Source organism: Camponotus floridanus, unplaced genomic scaffold, assembly GCF_003227725.1.
Source record: "Camponotus floridanus strain SB8 unplaced genomic scaffold, Cflo_v7.5 scaffold7, whole genome shotgun sequence".
Lineage (NCBI taxonomy): Eukaryota > Metazoa > Arthropoda > Insecta > Hymenoptera > Formicidae > Camponotus > Camponotus floridanus.
Window position 1 is genome coordinate 3,341,060 of NW_020229838.1, and position 23,040 is coordinate 3,364,099.

The 23,040-nt window shown below is 28.2% G+C and overlaps 7 protein-coding genes and 1 long non-coding RNA gene across 15 annotated transcripts; 6 read left to right on the top strand and 2 right to left on the bottom strand.

Moving 5' to 3' along the window:
• Nucleotides 1–299: 299 nt before the first annotated feature.
• LOC105253131 (triosephosphate isomerase) lies at nt 300–2,020 on the top strand. Its single transcript, XM_011260954.3, has 3 exons — nt 300–602; nt 1,040–1,293; nt 1,386–2,020. Exons 1-3 carry the CDS (start codon nt 494–496, stop codon nt 1,764–1,766), a joined length of 744 nt encoding a protein of 247 aa, XP_011259256.1. The 5' UTR covers nt 300–493; the 3' UTR covers nt 1,767–2,020.
• LOC105253130 (39S ribosomal protein L20, mitochondrial) lies at nt 1,896–2,973 on the bottom strand. Its single transcript, XM_011260953.2, has 3 exons — nt 2,762–2,973; nt 2,514–2,624; nt 1,896–2,442 (listed from the first exon to the last, which is right to left on the bottom strand). The coding sequence occupies exons 1-3, from the start codon at nt 2,846–2,848 to the stop codon at nt 2,194–2,196; spliced, it is 447 nt and encodes a 148-aa protein (XP_011259255.1). The 5' UTR covers nt 2,849–2,973; the 3' UTR covers nt 1,896–2,193.
• Nucleotides 2,974–3,172: 199 nt separating this feature from the next.
• LOC105253129 (DNA polymerase epsilon subunit 4) lies at nt 3,173–3,929 on the top strand. The gene is made up of 2 exons (XM_011260951.2): nt 3,173–3,621; nt 3,689–3,929. Exons 1-2 carry the CDS (start codon nt 3,385–3,387, stop codon nt 3,827–3,829), a joined length of 378 nt encoding a protein of 125 aa, XP_011259253.1. The 5' UTR covers nt 3,173–3,384; the 3' UTR covers nt 3,830–3,929.
• Nucleotides 3,930–5,149: 1,220 nt separating this feature from the next.
• On the bottom strand, nt 5,150–9,718 carry LOC105253128 (dnaJ homolog dnj-5). 6 transcript variants are annotated; one of them, XR_002192631.2, is made up of 7 exons: nt 9,212–9,570; nt 7,181–8,723; nt 6,623–7,067; nt 6,247–6,462; nt 5,934–6,160; nt 5,411–5,846; nt 5,150–5,299 (listed from the first exon to the last, which is right to left on the bottom strand). XR_002192631.2 is itself a non-coding variant. In XM_011260949.3 (6 exons), the coding sequence occupies exons 2-6, from the start codon at nt 8,710–8,712 to the stop codon at nt 5,717–5,719; spliced, it is 2,550 nt and encodes an 849-aa protein (XP_011259251.1). In that variant the 5' UTR covers nt 8,713–8,723; nt 9,619–9,718; the 3' UTR covers nt 5,327–5,716. The 6 variants fall into 6 exon arrangements, 5 of the variants coding, with proteins under 5 accessions (XP_011259251.1, XP_011259252.1, XP_011259249.1 ...); XM_011260949.3 differs by lacking the exons at nt 5,150–5,299; nt 9,212–9,570 and adding an exon at nt 9,619–9,718 and having other exon boundaries at nt 5,327–5,846; XM_011260950.3 differs by lacking the exons at nt 5,150–5,299; nt 9,212–9,570 and adding an exon at nt 9,077–9,203 and having other exon boundaries at nt 5,327–5,846.
• A 182-nt stretch (nt 9,719–9,900) lies between these two features.
• Nucleotides 9,901–19,153, top strand: LOC105253149 (RCC1 and BTB domain-containing protein 1). The gene is made up of 16 exons (XM_025413695.1): nt 9,901–9,963; nt 10,214–10,324; nt 10,529–10,686; nt 10,760–10,956; nt 11,659–11,832; nt 11,904–12,192; nt 12,281–12,411; nt 12,487–12,759; nt 16,911–17,063; nt 17,143–17,494; nt 17,572–17,657; nt 17,938–18,216; nt 18,343–18,464; nt 18,555–18,655; nt 18,725–18,855; nt 18,950–19,153. Exons 2-16 carry the CDS (start codon nt 10,254–10,256, stop codon nt 19,085–19,087), a joined length of 2,655 nt encoding a protein of 884 aa, XP_025269480.1. The 5' UTR covers nt 9,901–9,963; nt 10,214–10,253; the 3' UTR covers nt 19,088–19,153.
• Nucleotides 12,550–13,858, top strand: LOC112639517 (RCC1 and BTB domain-containing protein 1-like). Of its 2 annotated transcripts, none has more exons than XM_025413723.1 (5): nt 12,550–12,759; nt 13,103–13,248; nt 13,325–13,422; nt 13,523–13,672; nt 13,739–13,858. In XM_025413723.1, exons 1-4 carry the CDS (start codon nt 12,640–12,642, stop codon nt 13,606–13,608), a joined length of 450 nt encoding a protein of 149 aa, XP_025269508.1. In that variant the 5' UTR covers nt 12,550–12,639; the 3' UTR covers nt 13,609–13,672; nt 13,739–13,858. The 2 variants fall into 2 exon arrangements, with proteins under 2 accessions (XP_025269508.1, XP_025269507.1); XM_025413722.1 differs by having other exon boundaries at nt 13,523–13,658; nt 13,739–13,800.
• Nucleotides 15,017–16,259, top strand: LOC112639518. The gene is made up of 4 exons (XR_003123546.1): nt 15,017–15,194; nt 15,272–15,373; nt 15,860–16,002; nt 16,076–16,259. It is a non-coding gene; the product is annotated as an uncharacterized LOC112639518 (long non-coding RNA).
• Nucleotides 19,154–19,670: 517 nt separating the features above from the next.
• Nucleotides 19,671–22,621, top strand: LOC105253124 (protein aurora borealis). 2 transcript variants are annotated; one of them, XM_025413786.1, is made up of 7 exons: nt 19,671–19,826; nt 19,920–20,370; nt 20,479–20,767; nt 20,844–20,929; nt 21,009–21,200; nt 21,344–21,590; nt 22,048–22,621. In XM_025413786.1, the coding sequence occupies exons 2-7, from the start codon at nt 20,083–20,085 to the stop codon at nt 22,539–22,541; spliced, it is 1,596 nt and encodes a 531-aa protein (XP_025269571.1). In that variant the 5' UTR covers nt 19,671–19,826; nt 19,920–20,082; the 3' UTR covers nt 22,542–22,621. The 2 variants fall into 2 exon arrangements, with proteins under 2 accessions (XP_025269571.1, XP_011259246.1); XM_011260944.3 differs by having other exon boundaries at nt 21,344–21,551.
• Nucleotides 22,622–23,040: the final 419 nt, after the last annotated feature.

Consider the following 23,040-nt stretch of genomic DNA (forward strand, 5'->3'; position numbering starts at 1 on the left):
AAAATGACTACAGTTATATACAAAGCATGAAAAGTTTGTCATTTTTAATAATTAATTCAAATCTTATTCTTTATATTTCATCTTTAATATCCTATATTTTTAACATTCCCATTCACTTAACATGCATATTTATACATCGCTGTCTCTTTACTTCATTTTTACCTAAATTGATTTTAGTGCAATTTTTAAATTTAAAATAGAGTGAATAAAGTACACAGATTTAATTTTTAACTCTTGGAACGAGAAAAAATCAATACAAGAATTTGCAATTAAAATGATAGATCTGTGTAATGAACAAAGTGAGGGAAGAATCGTAAGGAATGTAGAAGGGGCAGGGAGGGAGATGTAGAATTGGAATGGGAGGAACGTGCCAGTATTCGTTCACCTTGGCGCGCGTGTAAAGGTCAGAGGGAGGAGATCGCTCGAAGGAAAAAAAACTGTTACAGTTTGTCTGTCATCCGTGTATCTATCACAAAGTGTACGAACGAGAAAAATGGGGCGCAAATTCTTCGTCGGCGGTAACTGGAAGATGAATGGCACGAAGAGCGAAATTAACGACATCGTCGCGTTCCTGAAGACTGGACCACTCGATGCGAATGTCGGTACGTGAGATGTCAGTCACTCTATATAATATAATGGCACTTCACAAGGTGTAGAATGCATTATTTGCAAGTATTTTTGTCTCCGATAAATTCGGACTTGGACTTATTCTTTGCGTATAAATTTAATAATTTATTTTAGATTGTAATTGAGAAATTAAAATGAGCTAATATTGTACTTTAATGATATAAACAGATTCAATTTTATAATTAATTTCGAGGAAATTTTGTTATCGCACATTCCCTTGAACGAAATTTTAATTATTAATTATTTGATACTTAAAATTCTAGTGTTAATGTTACAAAAGATCTTTAAATTTGCTCAAGAATCTGACAGTAATGTCTGATGCAAACATGCTTATATAACATTTGTTCATGTTTTATATTCAATATTTAATATAAGGATTTTTAATAATTCAAAGAATTTTTGTGATTTGTAGACGTTGTGGTGGGAGTCCCTTCCATATATCTCACATATGTGACCTCCATCGTTCCCAGCAACGTTAGCGTCAGTGCACAGAATACATATAAAGTGCCTAAAGGAGCATTTACTGGTGAAATTAGTCCGGCTATGCTTCTGGACAATGGTATTCCCTGGGTAATTCTTGGTCACTCAGAGCGCAGAAATGTGTTTGGGGAAACGGACGAATTAATTGCAGAGAAAGTTGCACATGCTTTGGAGGCGGGATTAAAAGTAAGTAATAAAGTATCACCTACAAAAAGTGCAGTTAAATTTTAGAATCAAATGAAAGACAAAAATAAGAAATCAACTTTTGTATTTTCCAGGTGATTGCATGTATAGGTGAGAAATTGGAAGAACGCGAAGCAGGAAAGACAGAAGAAGTCGTTTATAAGCAAACTAAAGCAATAGCTGACAAAATTAAGTCTTGGGACAATGTGGTCTTAGCCTATGAACCTGTATGGGCGATTGGTACGGGTAAAACTGCGACACCGCAGCAGGCACAAGAGGTTCACGAAAAATTACGAGAATGGTTGTCCAAGAATGTCAGTCCTGATGTCTCGCAAAACTTGCGGATTATCTATGGTGGTTCTGTAACAGCGGGCAATGCCAAGGATCTGGCAAAAGAGAAGGATATCGATGGATTTTTGGTCGGTGGTGCATCATTGAAACCCGATTTTGTACAAATCATTAACGCTCGTTGTTGAATGGTTCAACGAGAGATTGTTTTAACAAAATTATATCAGATGAGACTTTATTCCTATTAAGGATATGCAAAAAGTTGCATATTGTTATAATCTGTTGGTCAAATATATAAAGTCTGTTCTGACAAAAAATATTGCTGTAAAGAAGATTCATATCCACTTTATCATATATTTTGCAACCTCCAATCTGCTTACAATGTAGCTATGTAATATTTTGAAAGATCTATATTACATTGTTGTTGTTGATTACCATTGTACACAGTTTTTTTAAATGTATTTCTAGTACTGCAAGGTACATATTATCTTAAATCAATTTGTATCTGCAGTACCATCAATACAATTAATGAAACAAAATTCAGAAACATTGTGAAAGCTTACTAAATAAATGTTAGAAGAAAAGAATGTCATTCTATACGATTTTTAGGAGAATTTATTTAATTAAACCTCTTACGAAGACATTCTTAGGTACTTCAATATTATGAACAGTCTTCAAATGATCTTGTTTTGCTCTTGTGCAAGCGATATCTGTAAGAGCTTTGAAAGATCTAGGTTCCCAAATTGATAAATCGGCTAGCACCTTTCGATTCAATAAAATATTACATCTAGCCAGTCCCTCTTTAAGAGTTCTAAAGTTTATACCATGTTGGGTTGTAGCAGCTTCTAGTCTCTGTTCCCGTAGCTAACAATAGGAGAAGACCAATAATTATGGAAGTTTCTTCTAACAAAATATGACTATAAATTTATGTATACCTCTCTGATATCCTCTTTTTTCTCATGTCTGCCTTGAGTAGCATATACCAAAGCTCTCTGCACAGTTCTGATGGTTATGCTGTAGCAATTCTTTCTCCTACCGATATAATGCTGTGGATAGTGGATAGAAATAATATGAAAAATACATTAATCTTCTGATTTATTTTACTTTTTTCGTTTTGTATCATATCAATTACAATGCATCAGATAAAAAAAGATTAAAAAATACTATTGCATAATATACTCACCGCGGCGAGCTTAAATATTTTCCGTTTGCGCCAAAATTCATCGGGACCGCGTGCTCTCACCAATAGATTTAAAGATAAGAAAACCATTATATTTTATTCTAATTAAATCGATCAAATTACAAATTAATTCCCCAAAAATTCTGTGTAATTTATCCAGAGTTAGGTTATCAGGATAACGATTAAACTCTCCGTTCACACTTCCACAATGTATAAAAGTCTATCCACATGTGTTGAACTTCTTGGGAGTTGGGAGAATAACGCTTAATCGACCAATCAGAACGAGGAAATTTTGATGTCTTCTATCCTGATTGGTCAGGTCAAACGCTACTGTGTTCGAAGGAACAGATTTTCGAACAATCTCATCAGGTATATGCATATATTTCATGTATATACGTATATGTATCTGTCAGATGTAGTTGGACTTGTTCTCGTCCTTATCGACGCAATCAGCTGTTTTTGCCGGCGATGTCTCGTATACGTCATAACACTTGTTATTGAGATATAGATTTGGATCATCGCTCGTTTGTGCGGAATTACGATTAAGAAACTTATAAGCTGCTTCCTTTACAATCCCGTCGTTTTTATATTCGCAATTAGTCGTGTAACCTAAAATATATACAACAATGGATAATCTAGAAGTCGACGACAGCGGAGCCAGCGAATTGAACGAGAGTCATACTAATGAGGAGAATGTGCAAGGAGATTTACAGGGGACTGATAATGCCCTGCCCGCGGGCGACGAGGAGCAGCGAGAGAAATTATCGCGACTGCCCCTGGGAAGGATAAAGACGATCATCAAAATGGATCCTGAAGTCACTTTAGTCAATCAGGAGGCTGTCTTTCTGACAGCGAAATCAGTGGTGAATTAATATTGCGTAGTAATAAATAATTAATTTTGCGACGTATTGATTCAATTTTTTTTAATAGGAATTATTTATCGAATCGCTTGCGAAGGAAGCTTATAAATATACCGTGCAAGCAAAGAAAAGGACTGTACAAAAACGCGATGTAGAAAGCGCGATTGATAACGTCGATGCGCTTGTATTTCTAGAAGGTATGCTCGACTAAACTTTATAATGTAATTATAAATCTGTTGTGTTATAAAGTTGGAGAAATTTGTATCATAAAAATATATTTTTTTACTCTATTAATAAAACAGCAAATAATATTAATATTTGTAAGCATTAAGTTCTATAAACTTTTAATAAAGTAGGAAAAATTGATATATTGTATTAAAATAATAAATTTACATGTAAAGCCTAGACATATTTCATTCATATAAGAATGTTAATTAACAATAAGAATGTTTTTTTTAAATTTATTTCTTTTTTATAATAAATTTAAATCTTATAGATGCAACAAGTCTAATTTCTTTCTAAGATTTAATTTATAATTCATTTTATTTTAAATTAATATGTTAATATGTAAGCCACACTTTATTTTAAACTCATTTATTATGTTTTTTTTATCGGTACACAATAGATTGTTTCATATAGTAAGATATTTCTAACACTTTGCAAAAGAAAAGTTACTGTAATAACTTATAGTGATAAATTATTTTTTAAATGTTAAAATTTATATGTATAAAAAGTATTTTTACAATCAAACCTTTGTATTCTGCATCTATAACATCTTAGCCATATTTAAACTTAATATACATAAACACTTCGTGTATTACTACTTCATAGGTGTAGAATGATGTACATGACTAAAGTCACATTTTCATTCTACATGTATTATTAGAATAAAAGTAGGCTGATAAGAAAAGTTCAAAATATAAAGAGATTGTTGATCCCAATAAATTAAGAATACAGAGGTTTAACTGTATTTTAATGCATACAGACACAATGTTGATCATTGATGAAAGGGATAATATTTGTAACATTTTTTTCCTGTACTATTTGCATAAAACACTTGCCAGGATAAAATTGTCATAATCTCTCTGTTCCTACCAATAAGTTGTATACTTTTCTATGAGCTACAATTATGTATGTGAAAGTGTAACTTCTGTAATATAACATTGCATCATGTAATGTTTCTTCTATCCTAGAACTCTATATATTTAAATAAAAAGAGAAGATATTGGGCATTAGTTTTTACCTGAAAAATTCCAACTATTTCCACACATAGCAGAGTATATCATCAGAAATGTTTCTAACTATATTTAACTTATATAAGTAACAAAAAAAATGAGAAAAAATCAGTCTTTTTCTTGCCGATTCTTTTGAATTTGAACTGAGTTACTTTTTTCGTAGAAATTATTGTTTATATTAGATGTATATACTTCTGTTATTAAATTAATATTTAAAGAAAAACTGAAATTAAAGAAAATGTATATTTTGTAATATAATCTGATACTATATACTACCTTTCTTTTAATTTTGGAAGAACATAAAATTTTGCATATTATAAATAGCTATGTAAGCTGTCTAAATGCATATATCAAAACATTTCAAATGTTCAGATATAACTTTGCAATATAATGTTTTTTTTTCCTACAATGATTATTTGGCATCTCTTTATCCATTATTTTATAACCTGGAAAGTCAACATATCATTATTTTAATCTGGTAAAATATTCACTGAATATATATTTTGCTCATTAAACATTTATTACTTTGTATCATGTTATTTACGATTTCTTCTAACCTTTTCGAATTTCTTAATTATGCCAATCAATTCCACATTCTATGTTAATATTTACTGCACACGATGATGTTTATACGTATTATTCTTGTGAACACAATCTTTCATAATCTCATATTGTGTATCAGTCAAATATTAGTGAGTTTTTATGAGAACATTTGTAATATCTACATGCTAGAGTTAATTGTTTATAGATAACATAAATTTAAGAGTGTGTGTAATATGCATTTATAATGCACGCTTCGTAAATTATACATTGTCAATATCAAATATTCAGAAGTTTGTCATCAACTGTCATCAGCTATTTATCTACTTCTTACGCTTAGTTTTACGTCGTCTGCAATCTCCTCTAAAAGAGTTTTGATCCCCCGATGTATTAGCACCGGCAGATTTGCTATGATTGTAGAGATTGTTTAGAAAATCCTCGAAATCCGCTTCGCTATCATGGAAAAAGAAAAAGAAGAATTTGTATTTGGGAAGAGAAAAGGGAAAACAAAAGCTAATAAAATTGCACGATAAGATATACCTTGTATTAGGATCTTGTTGCCGTTTTTTACCAGTGCTTGACGTTTGAGACGGTAATCTTTGCCCTAAGACAATTCTATACTGGACACTATGAGTGTTTGCTCTAAGATGCTTAAGATTACCAGCTTGGCAAGCAGCCCAGTCTGTCACGTCATACACTGCCCCTTCCATGCACGCATAATAGTGCCATAGAAAACCCATTAAACGAGATTCTGCCCAAATATCACCCTATGATATGAATGATATTTTGGACGATTAATTTGCAGACCCGTTAAACAATAAGCATATAAAAGATAAGCTTTGAATATATTCACTTCTTTCGCACTGTGACGTATCTTGCACTGAGCGCAAAATCGTGCAGCGTAACAGGGACGTTGCGTAGGAATGCGTTTGTGTCGTAAACCACAATTCGTACATCTTATTGTGTTTGCTGCCTGCTCCATTTTCCGATGGAGTTGAGACAACAAATCACTTAATTCGCCCCAAGCTGCTTCAACTTGCCTAGTCTGATCAAATGCTTGCCTACGTTCCTAAAATAACATTCATCATAAATACATATACTTCATAATTATTTGAACAATGCAGGTTAATAATATATAAATAAATAATATATAAATAAAGTTTTATATATTTATTAATCTCAATTTTGTATTTTATTTTAACATAAATAAAAAATAGACACATCATTACCGGTTCTCCAATGATATCAAAGGCATGTACAAGAATTTTGAATGCTTCTTCTGCTCCTGGCTGATTATTTTTATCCGGGTGGACTAAAACGGCTTGTCTCTTGTAATATTTTTTAATATCATCATCCGAACACGTTGGTGTAACGCCGAGTATGCTGTAAGGATCCTTTCCCTTGCACGCTAGTAATCTTTTCATGGCTTCCTCCCCAGTACTAGGTAACGCAATATTGGTTTCTAGGCCACCATGAATCCAGTTGCCATTATCCTCTTTTTCTTCATTTTTTTTATTATTTATCTTTCGCCAGAATGCAAATTTACTACTTCCAAACCAATAATCTAATTGTTTACCGATAGCGTTTAAAATACGAATTTTAGAAAATGTCACAGCCATATACATCCACGAATATTTTAAATAAAGTATAGTATGATACCAAGCACATTTACCACTGAAAAAATATAAAATTTTGTCTAAATACTTTTATACTGATATAATAAACTAATATATTTTAATATATTTTACAAAGAACAAAGAAATGATGCTAATTATGGTAATACTTACAGCTGAATAACCAAGTTTGCGCTCATACTAACTACATCAGAAATCAAATGTAGTAACCAATAAAAGATTTTCAATACAACTTTACTCCAACGAGTTGCATATTTATTTAAATTTCTACATAAATCCTTAACAGAAGATTCTCGATTTTCTCTTTTTCTATTCCTTTGCCCCTTTTTAATCTGTTGAGCCTTCTCAGCCTGAAGACGTTTAGGATTCTTCTCCTTGATAACCTTTTTATCTTCTTTACTGATACTCTTATTAATAACTTGTTGATTCTTTTCAATTTTTTCGGACGATACCGTCTGACTGGATGTATTAATCGTGTTTAAATTGTTGTTTATTTGTATTGGACGTTTTGGAATATTTCCTGAAGTTTTGGGATTATTGTTTTGTATTTTAGTGTTATTAAGAGTCTCGTTTTTTTCCGTTTTCTTAGACAGTTTGACAGGTTTCTTTTTTTCTGAGCAAAATTGATCAGATCTGTCAAAAGCATTTATCTGACGAGAATCGGATGGCGAGCCAAGATTATCCAAAGACACCCATCGCCTTGGAAGATTAGAAGAATTTTTTTCTAAAACTTTTCTAGGAATTTGCATCTTTGGAGAATTGTGATCATCGCTGCCAGATGAATTCTGTCTTTTCAATGATGCAGGTTTGTTCTTGTTTTTTGTATTTTTATTAGACACTTTCTTACCTGCTATTTCAATTTTTGGCTTTGTAGATTGGATTGTTAACGGAGATGGCGGTGTTGGGGCAGATTTTGTCAAAACATCAGAGTAAGAAGGTCGCATAGGTTTTACTTCTGCCACCATCCTTGGTTTTTTATATTGAGAATCTGATATATTTCTAGGTAATTCATCAGTTTCTCTTATATCCGGTACAGATTGTGGTACAGGTGTGATATTGGGAGATCCGCCAAATGGACTATACGTTCCAGACTGATTTGGTACCCAATTGCCAACTAAATTGTCAATTAACTGTTTTCCATTAAAATTTTGACTCGGTAATTCAGATGGTATAGTCATATGTTGATCATTAAACAGACCATACTCTTGATCAACAATGCCTTGATTAGCATATGGTGTTATGTTTGGAAGCTGACATTGCTCAGCCATAATCTGGGAAGCATTTCCATAAATAACATTGATATAATTTCCACCTCCGACATCGATAGTACCAATTAAATCATTATTCTCATTGATGCCCAAGTGATTTACTGTCCGCGGTGGAAAGTAAATCGACTCGGCAGGTGCGGCTTCATAACCCGGCATATCTCGCATATACAAAGAAGTGGTCATTGGAGTGATCGGTTGCATTCCAGAAGAATTAGGATGCGTTGGTTGACTGGGGATGTGATGTCTGGCTTGTCCAGGTGTATAATCGTTCCAATTATGAGAGGTGGCTTGCTGCGGGGTAACGCCAAACTGAACATAATGACCGCTTGAACTTTCTAAATCAGCAGTCATAGCTTCGATAATCTTATCCAATGACATATGTTTAAAACCAGGAGGTGTTTGTTGTTGTTCTGCCATTTTGTTTTACTCTAGAATAAAAACAAAATAAGTATATTATTACTAAATCATTCCAATAATACTTATAAGTATGAAATTTATTTAAAAACAAGTAACGTAGCACTTTCTTTTTACTAATCATTTTTATACTAAAAAGTATAATATGTAAAGTACAATAAATATGGTACGTTAATATAAGTATAGAATAATATAAGTAAGAACTGATATTTTGGATCATATTGATCCAGAATTCACAATATGTCGCGATATTTTATTTTTATTTGAATATGTATTACATTTTATCTTCTCTAAATATACGCTAATGACACGATGTTGGCCGAAAATTGCAAGATATAAATACGTATTCTAAAAATGTCCACCCTACACTGCATTAATCATAATCATAGCGTTGAAAATAACACGTATTAAACAACGCCCGTCACTTCATTGCAATTTCGAAATACTCGATAACATATATACAGCTTTTTTTTCGCACTCGTGAGATAAGTTAAGTAATCACCGTCGAGGAAATATCACGATCAGATTTTATAACCTAAAACAAACGGGATGTCAGACGGCAGACGTCGATGCTGAGCTCACGTTCACCGATAGGTGAATTCTTTTTCACGATGCTTCCTTACATCCTCGACGTCTTTGCATCGGCAATAAAAAAAAATTTATATTCGATGCGAAATACTCGACTTTACGTTATATACCACGCGGTAAGCGCGAAATCTGACATCATATTCATTGGTTATCCGTCCATTTCCGTCCGCCAATTCGGAGATATGTATAGATTCTCACATATATAGATCACACGTAAATATACATTCTTTTCGCGAAGATTGACGTAACACGAAAGTGTGTCTAGATGGCGGCTGTCCAATTAAGAAAAAAAATTATGCAATGGAGATTTGATATAATTACTGATTTTATCTCTCTGTTCCCTCTCATTATTTTCTATGTGTCAATTTTGTCAACAATACATCGCGATAATAACATTGTTTCGACAATAACATCCGCTATACACGATGCGATCTTTCACACTAGACTGCGTGCAATCTAGTGAATTGCTGCGCAGACAATGCTTTTAATAACTTACTAGATCTCAGTACGATGGATCCGAGTAAATATACCTTGCGGCCAATGACAGCGACCATGCGATGCGCATGCGCGAAAAGGCGGCCACGAAAATAAAATTAGTTAGCGCAGAAATTTTTTAACGGACGATAAGAACGATAAGGACTTGTTAAATAAAGATAGAAATCTTAGGTAAGTTATCGTATATATATTATTATAATTTTAATAAATTGTACTTATACAATATATGAAGGTATTTAAGTTTGTAAAAGAGTTTAGTTAAATATTTCGATCCATCGTATATCTTTCGAAAAACAAAATCAAAACAACATTAATTCGGCATTCGAACCAATTCGAATTTAGAGTTGATTTGTTTTTTTATAAATATTGGTAATCGGTGAAGATCAATCATCAAAAAGAGAAAATGTTTTCCGATCTTTAGATCTATAAGTCTTTAGATCTATAAGTTTTCCTCAATCAAAATGGATCGAATCGAAACGGTGGATGTTCCTAATGAAATCTTTGAAGTGTCATCAACCAGTAGCGAGGAAATGTAAGTTGAAATTCTTTTTTCATTTTTCTTTTTTTTCATGAAAAAAACACTGCCACGCAAATACAACATTAAAATAAATGCAAACAAAAATGTTTTTTACGCATAAAATGAGAACAATAAATGACAATATAGAATTAATTCTTTACAAATAAATTTATATCAATGAGCAATTAATATTACTAAACTAAAAAAATCAATTATTAGCGAAGAAATACAAGAAGAGATAAATGACAAATTAATAAGAAAATTTCAAACTAATTATGTAAAGTACAAATATCTGTTAAACTTCAAGAGATGGCCAATCTTTGAATTTTTAGAACTGGAATTCATTTTACAAATTCGTATGGCTATGATATTTTATGGTAAACAAGCATTTTTTTATTGTTTTTACTTGATAATATATTATTATTTATACTTTAATATATTTTAAAACAGGTGAGGCAATTTTAATTGTAACGAGAGATAAAATGGTATATGGCTTTGGTAATAATATAAATAAATGCTTAGGAATAGAAAACAACATTGTTGCATTGCAGCCAGAAAAAGTACAAGTCTTATGTGGGAAAAATATAAAAAAATTTGTTTATAGAGAGAAGGGACCTCAGATGTTTGCACTTACAGAAGAGGGAGAAGTAAAATTATATATACTGAAAAGTTATTTATAGTGAAAATAACTAAAATTCATGTGTTTTTATATTTAAATTATATATATGTATTACACTATATCTTAGTAAGCTACTAATTATAATTTCTTATAAAATATAAATTTATTCATTTAATATAAATTTAAAATCAAGAGAGTACATTACATTAAAAAAAATTATTTTCATATATATATATATATATATATATATATATATATATGAAAATAATTTATATATATATATATATATATATATATATATATCAGAATATACATATCAGAATAAAATATATAAACATGAAAAAATTTCACTTTAAATTTTAAAATTAAAATAAAATAAATTTCAAGATACATTTTGAGATGATTTTTTTCTATCTCCGTTGTACAAAAATTAGAAATTGATATAATTTTTTATATTTAATACATTCATTTTCTGTTTCTCTCTCTTTTTAATTTTAAAACAGTTAATATGTATTTTTATGTATTTAGCTTTTTAAAATCACATGTATTTTACTTAATAAATACATATCAAATTAAATTATTGTTATTAAATTTTGTGCATTTAATAACAGCCACTTTTTATAAAATGAATTTTATAAATACAAATTAAGTAACATAATAAAAAATAATATATATGAATCATATAGATAATTTTTGTATGAGATATTCAAATTATATTAACTCGTGAAAGGTGTATTCCTGGGGTAATGCTGAAAAACCTGGATTGGGACACACATTTAATTTGTACGAGGATCATGCCAGGAAAGTGAGAATACCTACTCAAATAAGTCTATTAAGTAAAAAATGCATTACAGACATTAAATGCAGTGATCATCATACTCTTGCTCTTACCAATGATGGAGAGGTATTGTTTAAAATATGACAATAATATTTATTTATTATACGTTATGAGTTTAATGACTTATGTTATTTTAGGTATATATTTGGGGGATTACAAATAGAAATATAAAGGGGATTTTAAATAAAAACATAGGATTATATTTCTCTCAAGATACACCAAAGCAAGTAGATTTTAATGGCAAGAAAATTGTTCAAATTGCTTGTGGCAATTACTTCAATATGGTTCTCTCTGATGAAAATAAAGTATACAGTTGGGGCAATAATATCTCTGGTGATGTGTTGAGAAATAATATTTCCATCACATTGCATCAACTTGATCGTGAATTAAATCCACATCAAATTGAGTTCTCAGAGGAAAAAGCAAGTAATTCTTTTATTTCTAAAGTTTGTTTTTAAAAATTTACATCGAGAGTATTTGTAAATCACATTGCTAATTGATATGAATATTTCAGTTAAACTAGTTTGTTGTGGAAATACATATACATTAGCACTCACAATCGAAGGGGAAGTCTATGGCTGGGGTAATAATGATTATATACAAGGCTTAGATAAGGAGGACTCGAATTTGAATTATCCTACTTTGGTAATTAATTTATTATTGTAATCAATGATAAAGAAATTAAGAAATAAAAAATCAAAGAATTTTGTAATTTAACAGTTAGATATGCCAGAAAAAGTATTGGATATTGCCATTGCACAAGATAGTAAAAGTAATATTATCCTTGGTAAAAGTGGATGTATCTATTTGTTGGGAAAGAAGGTATATTTTGGTCAGAAGTGTTCTTGTCCGACTATTACATCATTTTTGAACATGAGTGAAGCTTTAATGTTTGTTAACATGCCGCTGACTGTATTTGCGGATGATGATTTTAAATACATGGATGAAGAGATAGATGTATTAAAATGCTGGGAAACTTTATTCGACAATCCTGTATGTCTCGTTTTCTATTTATTATTTCTGCACTTTTTCATATTTTTAAAATAAATAAAAAGTATACATATGTGTATGCGTATAGATTTATTTTGATTAGCAAAAATTTTTCTGAAACTAATATATTCTCTCTCTGTTTCTTTAACTTTAGTGAATATTTATACACACAAATCTGTATTAGATTAAAGGCATTTATATATTGTCATATCCCATATTATATATTTTGTATTTGATTGTAAATCTAGTTATATATTATTATATATTTTTATATATGTGTGCTTGCATACATGTGTACATACACATTTGTGTCTTCAATTATTTTTATTTCTCCTCTTAAATGTAGTCATCAAGTGATCTCACAATACAAGTGGAAGGGCAACCCATACATGTTCATAAAGCTATTTTGAAGAAACGTAGTTCATATTTCAAAACCATATTCCAAGATGACTCAGTGAAAAATCAAATAAAAAGAAAGAAAAAAGAAAAAGAGTAAGAAATATAAAAAAAACTATTACTATTTTTAGTAAGAAATTTTTCAATATTATTTTATGTTCTTCTCTAACAGTGTCATCGAGCATTTTGAATATTCTTATATCGTATATAAAGCTTTCCTGAAATACTTATATACTGATATAGTCGATCTATCTGTGAAGGAATTACTAAGTAGGCTCTTACTAAATGCATCTGAATATATTACATATTTATATTCTTATATAATATAATCACAATATATGTTTGCAATTAAAATCATATCTTTCTACAGAGCTATTGGATTTAGCTATCGCATATTGTGAGAACAAGCTTGAGAAATATTGTAGGCTGGAAATAAAACGAAAAACTACCGTATGAAATGTAGCCTTTACTTATAGCACTACAATATAATAAAATATGATAAGAAGGTAACACTTTGCAAGTTAGTGTTAATGTTAAATATTAGATTTTATTAATTAACATGTCACAAATATTGTATGATTTTCAGGATTATTAGAATTTTGCTGTAAGTTTGCTCTGAAACATGAAGCAGATGTGATACGGACGGAATCTTTCGATCAATTAGATAAAGAAATTCGAGATGACTTTTCAATTAAAATAAATAAACACTTAAAAATAATAATAACTCTATATTTTAAGAGTATATTTAGATGAAAATTGAATAGAATTATTATATTCTTGTATATTCTGTAGGTTAATAAGAAAAGTTTTCATTATTTCTTATCATTATTATATATATAATAGTTACAAGCATATATATAAGTATATATAGTATACATATATATATATATATATATATATATATATATAAAAGTTATAAAGTAATAAAAAATAAATCTTTGAATCAAAATCTATCAAATGCAATTATGGACAATCATTTTTTCGCTAATATAAAAAATAATTTTAATATTTAGTTTCACTATGTATATAAAAGTTTAAAGTATAAAAAATATATAAATATATATATATATATATATATATTTATATATATATATAAATATATAAATATAACATAAATTTATATAAATTTATACAAATATATAAATTTAGTATACAAATATATAAATTAAGTATAAAAATAAATATATATGTACATATATATGTATATATATGTATATATGTATATATGTATATAATTATTTTTATATTGATCAGAGTTATATATGTTTGAAAAAGAAATATTGAAGAAAATTATCAAGTGTATTCGATTTATATGAATAAAACTATATATGTGCTAGAGATATATGAATAACATTTATACAATACCTAAATCTGATATGTAATATATATTGTAATTCTATTTCTTTACAAATGCGCTAAATAAAAAAATGATTAGAAAGGAAAAAAAAGAATTATGTTAGATAAACACAATTAGTTAAATTAGATAAACACAATTAGTTTAAAAATTATATATGGAAATTATATAGATATTTAAAAATTTTATAGATAATCGATAAATATATTAAAATTCAATAGGGGGATGTATCCGTTTTATATTGGAAGAATTACTTCATTATTTTTTCGTCAACATAAACGCTACTATAATGCATTTTTAACGGATACTTGTTATCAGCTTGTTATCGTTTTGATTTTATATAACATGATGTTTTTTTAGACACTTTTAAGTGATATTTACATAAGTATTGTTTACATCTTTCCTTTTGGCATTGTAAGCGTTCATAGACAGTATGAAAACATCATCATAACATTATAATTTCTGCCACAAATGTTTATTTCGTCGGTGACTATACTGTTTAACGGTTGAGCTTGTGAACAAATTGAACATCTCTTTCTGTCTATTTAAACGCCATTTTTGACTAAAAATATTTGGCATATTAGTGTTCAAACTCCAATATAAAAACAAAGGAATATCACATTTGCTTGAGGATCTTTAGTTATATTATAAAATAAGAATTATATTTTCCTCGTGTGCTTTGTAATTGGTAACCAATATCTATAATCTATTAGCAAAGAATTTAATTACCATCAAAAAGGGTGAGAGCATTTTTTTTATTTTTAGATCTAGAAGTCATCTCTTTTGGTCATACGCAATGAGTCAAATCGAAACAGAAAAGACAGATATTCCTATAAACCATAAAAAAAAGGAATCAAATGAGAAAGAGTATGTTGAAATTACCAAAGGATATCTTACTCATAAATTGCGTACAAAGTCAAGATAAAACTTGATATAGTAAAAATAATGTGTAAATGTTTGACTTGTTCTATTTAAATTTTTATAAAAAATGAACTTATTAAAACTCATTTAATTTTTGTGTGTAAAAACAAAGATTTTAAAATTGTCGCTCAATACATGCCTTAAAAAATATTCTAAATCGTTTAACGTAACATATGCAAAAATTAAAAATTTTATACTGAGGCCAAATACAATATGATATGAATATGTGCTTTAATCATTTCATTTGAGATTTGAATTGTAATATAAAATTATTCTTATTGTAATATAAAATTATATCTTTAACGCTTTAAGTATTGTAAAGTAATTCAAATAAAAATTTCAAATATTTAAAGCAGATCAAACATTTATCAATTAATTTATCAAACTTGTTTTAATAAGTTATTAAATAAATTAAAAAATTAATATTAATAGAGAGATACAGAGTGACAAGACAATAAGGTTGCAAAATAATAATCTTGTTAGGAACAAATATTTATTGAACTTCAAGAAATGGCCAATCTTTACTCTACTAGAAGAGGAAATTCTTCTGCGAATTGATCTGGCTTTGATATATAGTAAAATTTCTTCTTACTTTTTATTATCTTTTTTTGCTTTGACAATAACATTTATATTTTCATATATTTTCAGATGATGGAGCTTTAATTGTAACAAAAGATAAGATGACATATGCCATAGGTTATAATAAGGCTCATCGATTAGGGATACCAGAGAGAGATATTATAATATCACGGCCAAAAAAAGTAGAAATCTTATGTAATAAAAATATCAAGAAGTTTACTTATGGATATTATATGTTTGCTCTTACAAAGGAAGGAGAAGTATGCTAAAAAATTATAAAGTTAAAATTATTTAAATGTTTTTATAGTTTATATTATATTTTATAAAGCATTCATGTTATAGAGATAAATTTTATTATATATAAGCATAAAATTTTAAATACAATAAGCATAAAATTTTAAGTACAATAAGCATAAAATTTTAAGTACAATTATTATCTTTTTAAATGAAGCATATAGATAAAGAAAAAGATTAACTTTGAATTTGAAACTTAAGAAGAATTTTGTGATGTTTTTCTAATATCTTCATTGTAAAGAGAATAGAGATTACAATATATAATTTTTTATATTTAATATATTCATTTTGCTACCTTTGAACCTATTTTAAAATTAATGTATTTCTTTCTTATATGTTTAGTTTTATAATATCGTATGGATTTTATGTTATAAAAATTTTATGTTTTTACATTGACACCGTTGTGATTTTATAGAGAATTGACTGTTTTATAATAAATTCATCAGATTATATGTAATATATATGCTGAAATAATATAAATTTATTATTTTCTAAAATTTTTTTATTCATATATTTTTATAATCAAATTTTTTTATTTTCTGTTTACAAAAGTAAGTCAGAATGTATAAATAAAGTATTAAAATTAATGACAACATTGTTTTTTTAAAAGGTATATGCATGGTATTATAAGTTAGAGTCTATATTTAACGTAAGATATGCTAAGATCCTAACTAAACCTATTAAACTTGAATTAAAAAAGAAACATATTATAGATATTGCTTGCAATGAAGCAGATTTTCTCGTTCTTACTGATGATGGAAAAGTATATATTTTTAGTATATATGTGAAATTTAACAATAATATTTATATCATTATCAGTTAAATAACTTAGATTATTTCAGGTATATATATATAGTCGGTTTGATATCGTATACCTTCATCCATTACGGTTAGCATTTTCTTCGGAGTCAGAATCAGAATCGATAAAGACATCCTCTTCCTCAGAGACACAAATTCCTTACATACAGGAAGAAAATTTTGATAAAAATAAGATCATTTGCATCGCTTGTGGCGCGTCTTTCATTATGGCTATTACTGATATGGGTGAAATATACTACATTAGGGATCTTCATTTGAGGGATTTTCCTTGCAGTAATTCTATGCTGAATGACAATTCAAGTAATAGAGTTTATGATTTTTGTGAACGTAAGCGATTTATAGAAAAGCGCACTGAGCTCTCAAATGTAGTAATAGGTAATTTGTTACTAAAATTTAATTTTCAAAAATATATTAATAACACATATTGCTAAACAACTGATATTGATTTTTAGTTAAAGTAGTCTGTGGACGTGCACATGCATTAGCACTTTCGAATGAAGGACAGGTCTATATCTTCAAAAATAATTGTTTTAACTTGGTAATTCATTTATTATTTTATTTAGTTTTATTTAGTTTTATTTTATTTTATTTTATTATTTTATTTTATTATTTAGTTTTATTTTATTTTATTTTATTTAGTTGTCACAATAAAAAAAGCAAAAATCAAATAATTTTGTGTATTTATTATTTTATTTAATTTAATTTAGTTTTATTTTATTTTATTATTTTATTTTATTATTTATTTTATTTATTTTATTTTATTTATTTTATTTCACAATAAAAAAAGTAGAAATAAAATAATTTTGTGTAATCTGCAGTTGAACATACCGGAATTGCAAAAGATATTGGACATTGCTGCAGTATATCACAGCGACAGAAGTGCCATTCTTGGAGATAATGGACATATCTATGTATGGGGCAATTATTTTGGCTGCGATATAAAATCTCCGATTGTTACTCAGTTTTCGACCATGCAAGAAGCGCTTAGGCATAATATAATTGACGCATATCCGATAATTTTATCTATGAATGAACTTGGATACATAGATGTACAATCAAATATCCTGGAATGCTCTCAAACTTTATTCGACGATCCTGTATGTCTCGTTCTATGATATTTGGTGTTTGTCATTTCTGCATGCCTTTTTCGCGTTTTTAATGTAAGATAATGTGTATTCGCACGTTGATGTATTTAATAATTTTCGTTTCTTTCTTCATTATAGTCGACAAGTGATTTTACAATACAGGTGAAGAATCATTCTATTTACGTTCATAAAGCTATTCTGCGTAGTCGTAGTGAATATTTCGAGTCAATGTTCCGTAATTTTAAAGAAAAAGATCAGAGGTAAATATTTACAAAAAAACGAATATTATTTTTATTAAAAACTTCTTTACTAAATTAATTTCATCATACTTTGATGTTTTCTCTCGATAGTATTTTGACGCTGCCTTCCGTATATTCCTATACCGCGTATAAAGCCTTTCTAAAATACTTGTATACTGGAGTGATCGATCTACCTATGCATAAATTATTAAGTAAGCTTTAATTAAATGTGCTGTATTTTTGCTGTACGTTTTTAATTAAAATAATACTTTTGCTTATAGAGTTGTTCAAATTAGCTATGATGTTGTGTGACACTAAGCTTATAAGTAGTTGTATACGAGAAATAAAACGAAAAGTCACTCTAGCAAATATAATCTTTGTTTACAGTACTGCAATGGAATATAATAATGAGGTAATTATTGCATGTACAATTTAATATCAAAATTAAATTAATTGCTATATTTATTTGTATATATATTACAAATATAATGCATGAATTTTTTCAGAATTTAAAGAAATTTTCAATCAAATTTGCTGTGAATTACATGTTGTCTACAACACAGATAGAATCTGACAAAGAAATAGACGAAAATATTTTAGAAAGTTTTAAAAAGGAAATAGCAAATGCTAAGAGTGCTTCTTGATTTATAAGTTAAGAGTTCCTGTGAATTTAAATGCAGTAGAATGAAACTAGAACATTCTTGTTCTTATATATCTGTGACATGTTCATAAAGAACAATTTTACTTTATTATTACAGTATTATAATCAAATTTTATATTCATAATTTCTTTATAAAAATGCACGCTAAATAAATCTCTGTTTTTAAAATTCAATTATGTTGTCATCTCTAATAAAAATGTCAATCAATATATCTATCTAATATAAAAAATTGTAATTAATAATTGAGTCCTTGATTGTTAGAAATCGTAAATAATATAATATAAATAATAAAAATTGTATGATTCGAAAAATTAAATTTTCTTAAGGAAAGGAGAATCTTTTCATATATAATAATTATAAATATTAATAATTACTAATATAATAATTATATATACTAATTTAATAATACTAATGTAATAATTTTAGTACTTAGTTTCTTTGAGCTACTGGCTAGAAGGAGAAAGCAAACGATTGAAATTTCGCAAATATTTCACAGATATTTTATTGATGCTGCGCATGCGCAAAAAATTCAAACATTTGTCAACACGTTGGGTTATGTTCGAAAATCCATGGGAATAGAGTAATGTATGATTACCCAATTGAAAGAAAAAGAGCAAAGATTTCTCTGTCCTGATAGGTCAGTTGAACGCTATTCTAAGCGACGAGTAGATTTTCGAACGCAACTCAAGAATCCCACGGAACTGACCGAAGCATGATGATGAGTAAGTATGAAATTCAAATATTCAAAACATATTCGAAAGATAAACTAAGTCATGTAGACTATTTCAATAGACTATTTCATGATTTCTTTATAGAAAACTGATTTTCATAATTTACAAATACGCGATCCAGAAATATCGCTGTCACACATATGGACTGAAATAACAGCCAAGATCGGCGAAAAGAAACGTAAACGTAAACCTCGATGAACCTTGTTTACATACTTCGGTGCAATTCTCAAAGAATTCTCTGGATATAATGGAGCAAGCAAGATGGAATACACCTAGCAAAGTGCGAAGAGTCGATAGCCCTTTGATAAATAATCTCTGGATGTATAGGACACCGGTGAAACAAAACGAATTGCGGTTAAGGCGACCTTTTGAATCTCACAATCAAAATAATGCACAATCTTTACCTTTTACCGGTCTATCGACTCACATCACTCCACCATCCAAGCTTAGGAAGCTCATTACTAAAAATCCATTTGAACCTGACTTGATTAATAGACTGCATCTACCTGTCATCAGCCCAACTATATTTACTAAGGTCATTCTATCTACAAGAGCTGAATGTTTTAAATTAATTATATTCTGCTGATAATTAAAATGCTCTAATGGTTAATGTGATGTGAGAGTTTGTTGTTGCAATACGTAGGTATCGAGCCCTATGCAAGAGTCACCAGGATTTAAATGGAACATAGATGAATTAGCGCATATGAAGCCAGCAAAGATTGAAGAGTTTCCTGTGCATCAAGTACATACTCCGGACCCAGAACTGGAGATAAAAGCCCAGGCAGCTATAGATAGGTTCTTTAAGCAAAATTATATAATTCCAAGTCCTTGGGATATCAGACAAAAAGAGACTAAACCATCCTTGAATACTCCTAATAGGCCTCTGGATGATTTAAATTCTACTAAAGATCTTTCAAAATCAAAAAAAGAGGGTAAAGAAATAAATAATATAGAATTGATATCTTAAGATTGATTAATTAATTTTACTAGTATTTTTTTTATTTGTAGCATGGAGTCAGACAGTATTATCTTTACCTTTTAATCTACCGCAAAATGTTGAAGAAGCCTTGAAACCTTTCTTCACATTTACTCAGGTTGGTCTTTGATAGATAAAAGTAACTTGAGGTTGATTATATAAAATTGTTAACAGAAATCTTTTTATGTATTCAAAAGGAACAAAACACAGATGGTGACGATGTAAATTTAAGTTATAATTCACTAAGGAGAAAATTAGTTTTTAATCATGACGAATATACTGATAATGACGGTTTTATATCTTTATCACCAGTTAAAACAAATACTTCCATGACATTATCCTGTAGTCCTCCACAAAGTGGTATGTTTGTCTATGGCACACCATTAAAGGTATGTGAATTATAGTAATTTTGGATAATTATTTTTATATATAAAGGTGTTTATTTTTTTATTTCTGCAAATAAGATTAATTAGTATATAATTGTTTTCTTTTCATTTATATGTTATTTATTATTAAAATTGATATGTTTCAGAGGTTGTTGCAAACTGAACAAAACAAGTCATCTGCAGTAAAATCTAAAAGTATTTCCCCACCTGACATATCACCAATACATACTACGGAGAACAATGTGTTGTGTGAGAAAATTGCACGCAGTTCTCGTTCAGCTATTCGTTTAGACTTTGCAATGGATATGAGTACAGACAATGTAGTTATGGGCAAAAGCGAAAATTCGATTAATGGTTATCATTTATTTTTACTTCTCAAATTTAAAGTTCTAAGTGAGAATTACTGCAATTTAAACCAAAATTATTTCTAATCTCAGTTTTGGAGTAAAATATAACTTATCCTATATTTAATGTTTAGAAAAACACTTTGAACAAAAATACTTTAAAAAGCTTTGAACAAAAAATTATTTCTTCAACTTCAGAATAAAAAAATGTTAATATATGTGTATGTCTTATGTTGTTATTATATACATTATATATTAATAATTCTGTGAAATTCTGATTCAAGTTTATAGTGGAATTTTTTATAAAATATATTTGATATAAGAAAATGTTTTTTTATGCAAGTATATTTAGATTTCATTTAAAATAGCAATGAAATAAGCATAGAAAGTGGATTATCAAAATATAACTTTTGTTAAAAGAAAATAAATCATAGGCATATGTTACACTATTCTTTCTAAATATACAGATATATTCGTATAACAATATTATTTTTAAATTGTTTTAGATACATCCTTGGATAAGAATGACATGAAACATACTGAAGACAATCATGAAATAATAAGCATACATAATGATGAAACAAATGTATGTGATTCTATTAATATGGAAGAATTACCAAGATGTATAAATTCAGTTAATATGGATACTGTGTATTTCGACGCTGTCCTATTCAATGATAAAGAGGACAATAATGATATAGATTTAAAGATTAAGACTGAAATAAAAAATTCTGTGCAGAAAAATCACAGACAAAATAACACAATGTTTGGCACGTTTGATCAGCAAAGTATTTCAAATTCAGTTCAAGACACTGGTTATCAAACTTATAGTATGAATAGTACAATGCATACAGTGGACAATTATAGCAATATATCAGTGAATTACAAAACTCATAGGAACGAACAAGTAACATCTAAAAATAACAATACTCAACTATCTTGGAGAGAGAATATAGGAAGTGTATTCAGTTCCACACCATCCAAATGTAATAAGAATTGAATAATTCGAATCTATATAACGAAAATTAGATTGCAATATTCAATTTACAATTGATTTTAGCAAATGTAATAAATATGACTTTTTTTATCGTTAATCTTATATCTGTCTCTTGTATAAGTCAATTATATTAAATAATTTTATAAAGATTGTAATTTACTCAATAATTTTTTACTTGTTGACTTGATATTTTACAATTGAATAGTCAAATGAGATGATATTATCATAAATGTTTTAAATTATCAATTATTTTTTTATCATATATTGTATATTAAATTCTCTTTTCAAATATACTTTTATACTAATGTATCACATTTTTGTTTTATTTTGACAAAATATTAATATAAAATATTAATATAAAACTAATTATCTGGCATTTTTACTAAAAAAAAATTAGATTTCAATTTAAAAAAAAAATATATTTACAGATTATAACCATAATGTAAGTGGAATATTAATTACTATATTGATAAATAGAATATTAATTAGTATTAATGACATA

Excerpts from the sequence above, each read along its gene's own strand:
- LOC105253131 (XM_011260954.3), top strand. The coding sequence starts at position 494 with ATGGGGCGCAAATTCTTCGTCGGCGGTAACTGGAAGATGAATGGCACG. Across the intron at positions 603-1,039 it reads ACCACTCGATGCGAATGTCG|ACGTTGTGGTGGGAGTCCCT; the intron begins GTACGTGAGATG and ends TGTGATTTGTAG. Across the intron at positions 1,294-1,385 it reads CTTTGGAGGCGGGATTAAAA|GTGATTGCATGTATAGGTGA; the intron begins GTAAGTAATAAA and ends TGTATTTTCCAG.
- LOC105253130 (XM_011260953.2), bottom strand. The coding sequence starts at position 2,848 with ATGGTTTTCTTATCTTTAAATCTATTGGTGAGAGCACGCGGTCCCGAT. Across the intron at positions 2,625-2,761 it reads AAATATTTAAGCTCGCCGCG|CATTATATCGGTAGGAGAAA; the intron begins GTGAGTATATTA and ends CACTATCCACAG. Across the intron at positions 2,443-2,513 it reads AAAAAGAGGATATCAGAGAG|CTACGGGAACAGAGACTAGA; the intron begins GTATACATAAAT and ends TCCTATTGTTAG.
- LOC105253129 (XM_011260951.2), top strand. The coding sequence starts at position 3,385 with ATGGATAATCTAGAAGTCGACGACAGCGGAGCCAGCGAATTGAACGAG. Across the intron at positions 3,622-3,688 it reads TTCTGACAGCGAAATCAGTG|GAATTATTTATCGAATCGCT; the intron begins GTGAATTAATAT and ends TTTTTTTAATAG.
- LOC105253128 (XM_011260949.3), bottom strand. The coding sequence starts at position 8,712 with ATGGCAGAACAACAACAAACACCTCCTGGTTTTAAACATATGTCATTG. Across the intron at positions 7,068-7,180 it reads GCAAACTTGGTTATTCAGCT|TGGTAAATGTGCTTGGTATC; the intron begins GTAAGTATTACC and ends ATATTTTTTCAG. Across the intron at positions 6,161-6,246 it reads TACGTCACAGTGCGAAAGAA|GGTGATATTTGGGCAGAATC; the intron begins GTGAATATATTC and ends TTCATATCATAG.
- LOC105253149 (XM_025413695.1), top strand. The coding sequence starts at position 10,254 with ATGGATCGAATCGAAACGGTGGATGTTCCTAATGAAATCTTTGAAGTG. Across the intron at positions 10,687-10,759 it reads TATGGCTATGATATTTTATG|GTGAGGCAATTTTAATTGTA; the intron begins GTAAACAAGCAT and ends ATTTTAAAACAG. Across the intron at positions 18,217-18,342 it reads AAACTTTATTCGACGATCCT|TCGACAAGTGATTTTACAAT; the intron begins GTATGTCTCGTT and ends TCTTCATTATAG.
- LOC112639517 (XM_025413723.1), top strand. The coding sequence starts at position 12,640 with ATGAGTGAAGCTTTAATGTTTGTTAACATGCCGCTGACTGTATTTGCG. Across the intron at positions 12,760-13,102 it reads AAACTTTATTCGACAATCCT|TCATCAAGTGATCTCACAAT; the intron begins GTATGTCTCGTT and ends TCTTAAATGTAG. Across the intron at positions 13,249-13,324 it reads AGAAAGAAAAAAGAAAAAGA|TGTCATCGAGCATTTTGAAT; the intron begins GTAAGAAATATA and ends CTTCTCTAACAG.
- LOC105253124 (XM_025413786.1), top strand. The coding sequence starts at position 20,083 with ATGGAGCAAGCAAGATGGAATACACCTAGCAAAGTGCGAAGAGTCGAT. Across the intron at positions 20,371-20,478 it reads GCCCAACTATATTTACTAAG|GTATCGAGCCCTATGCAAGA; the intron begins GTCATTCTATCT and ends TGCAATACGTAG. Across the intron at positions 20,930-21,008 it reads CTTTCTTCACATTTACTCAG|GAACAAAACACAGATGGTGA; the intron begins GTTGGTCTTTGA and ends TGTATTCAAAAG.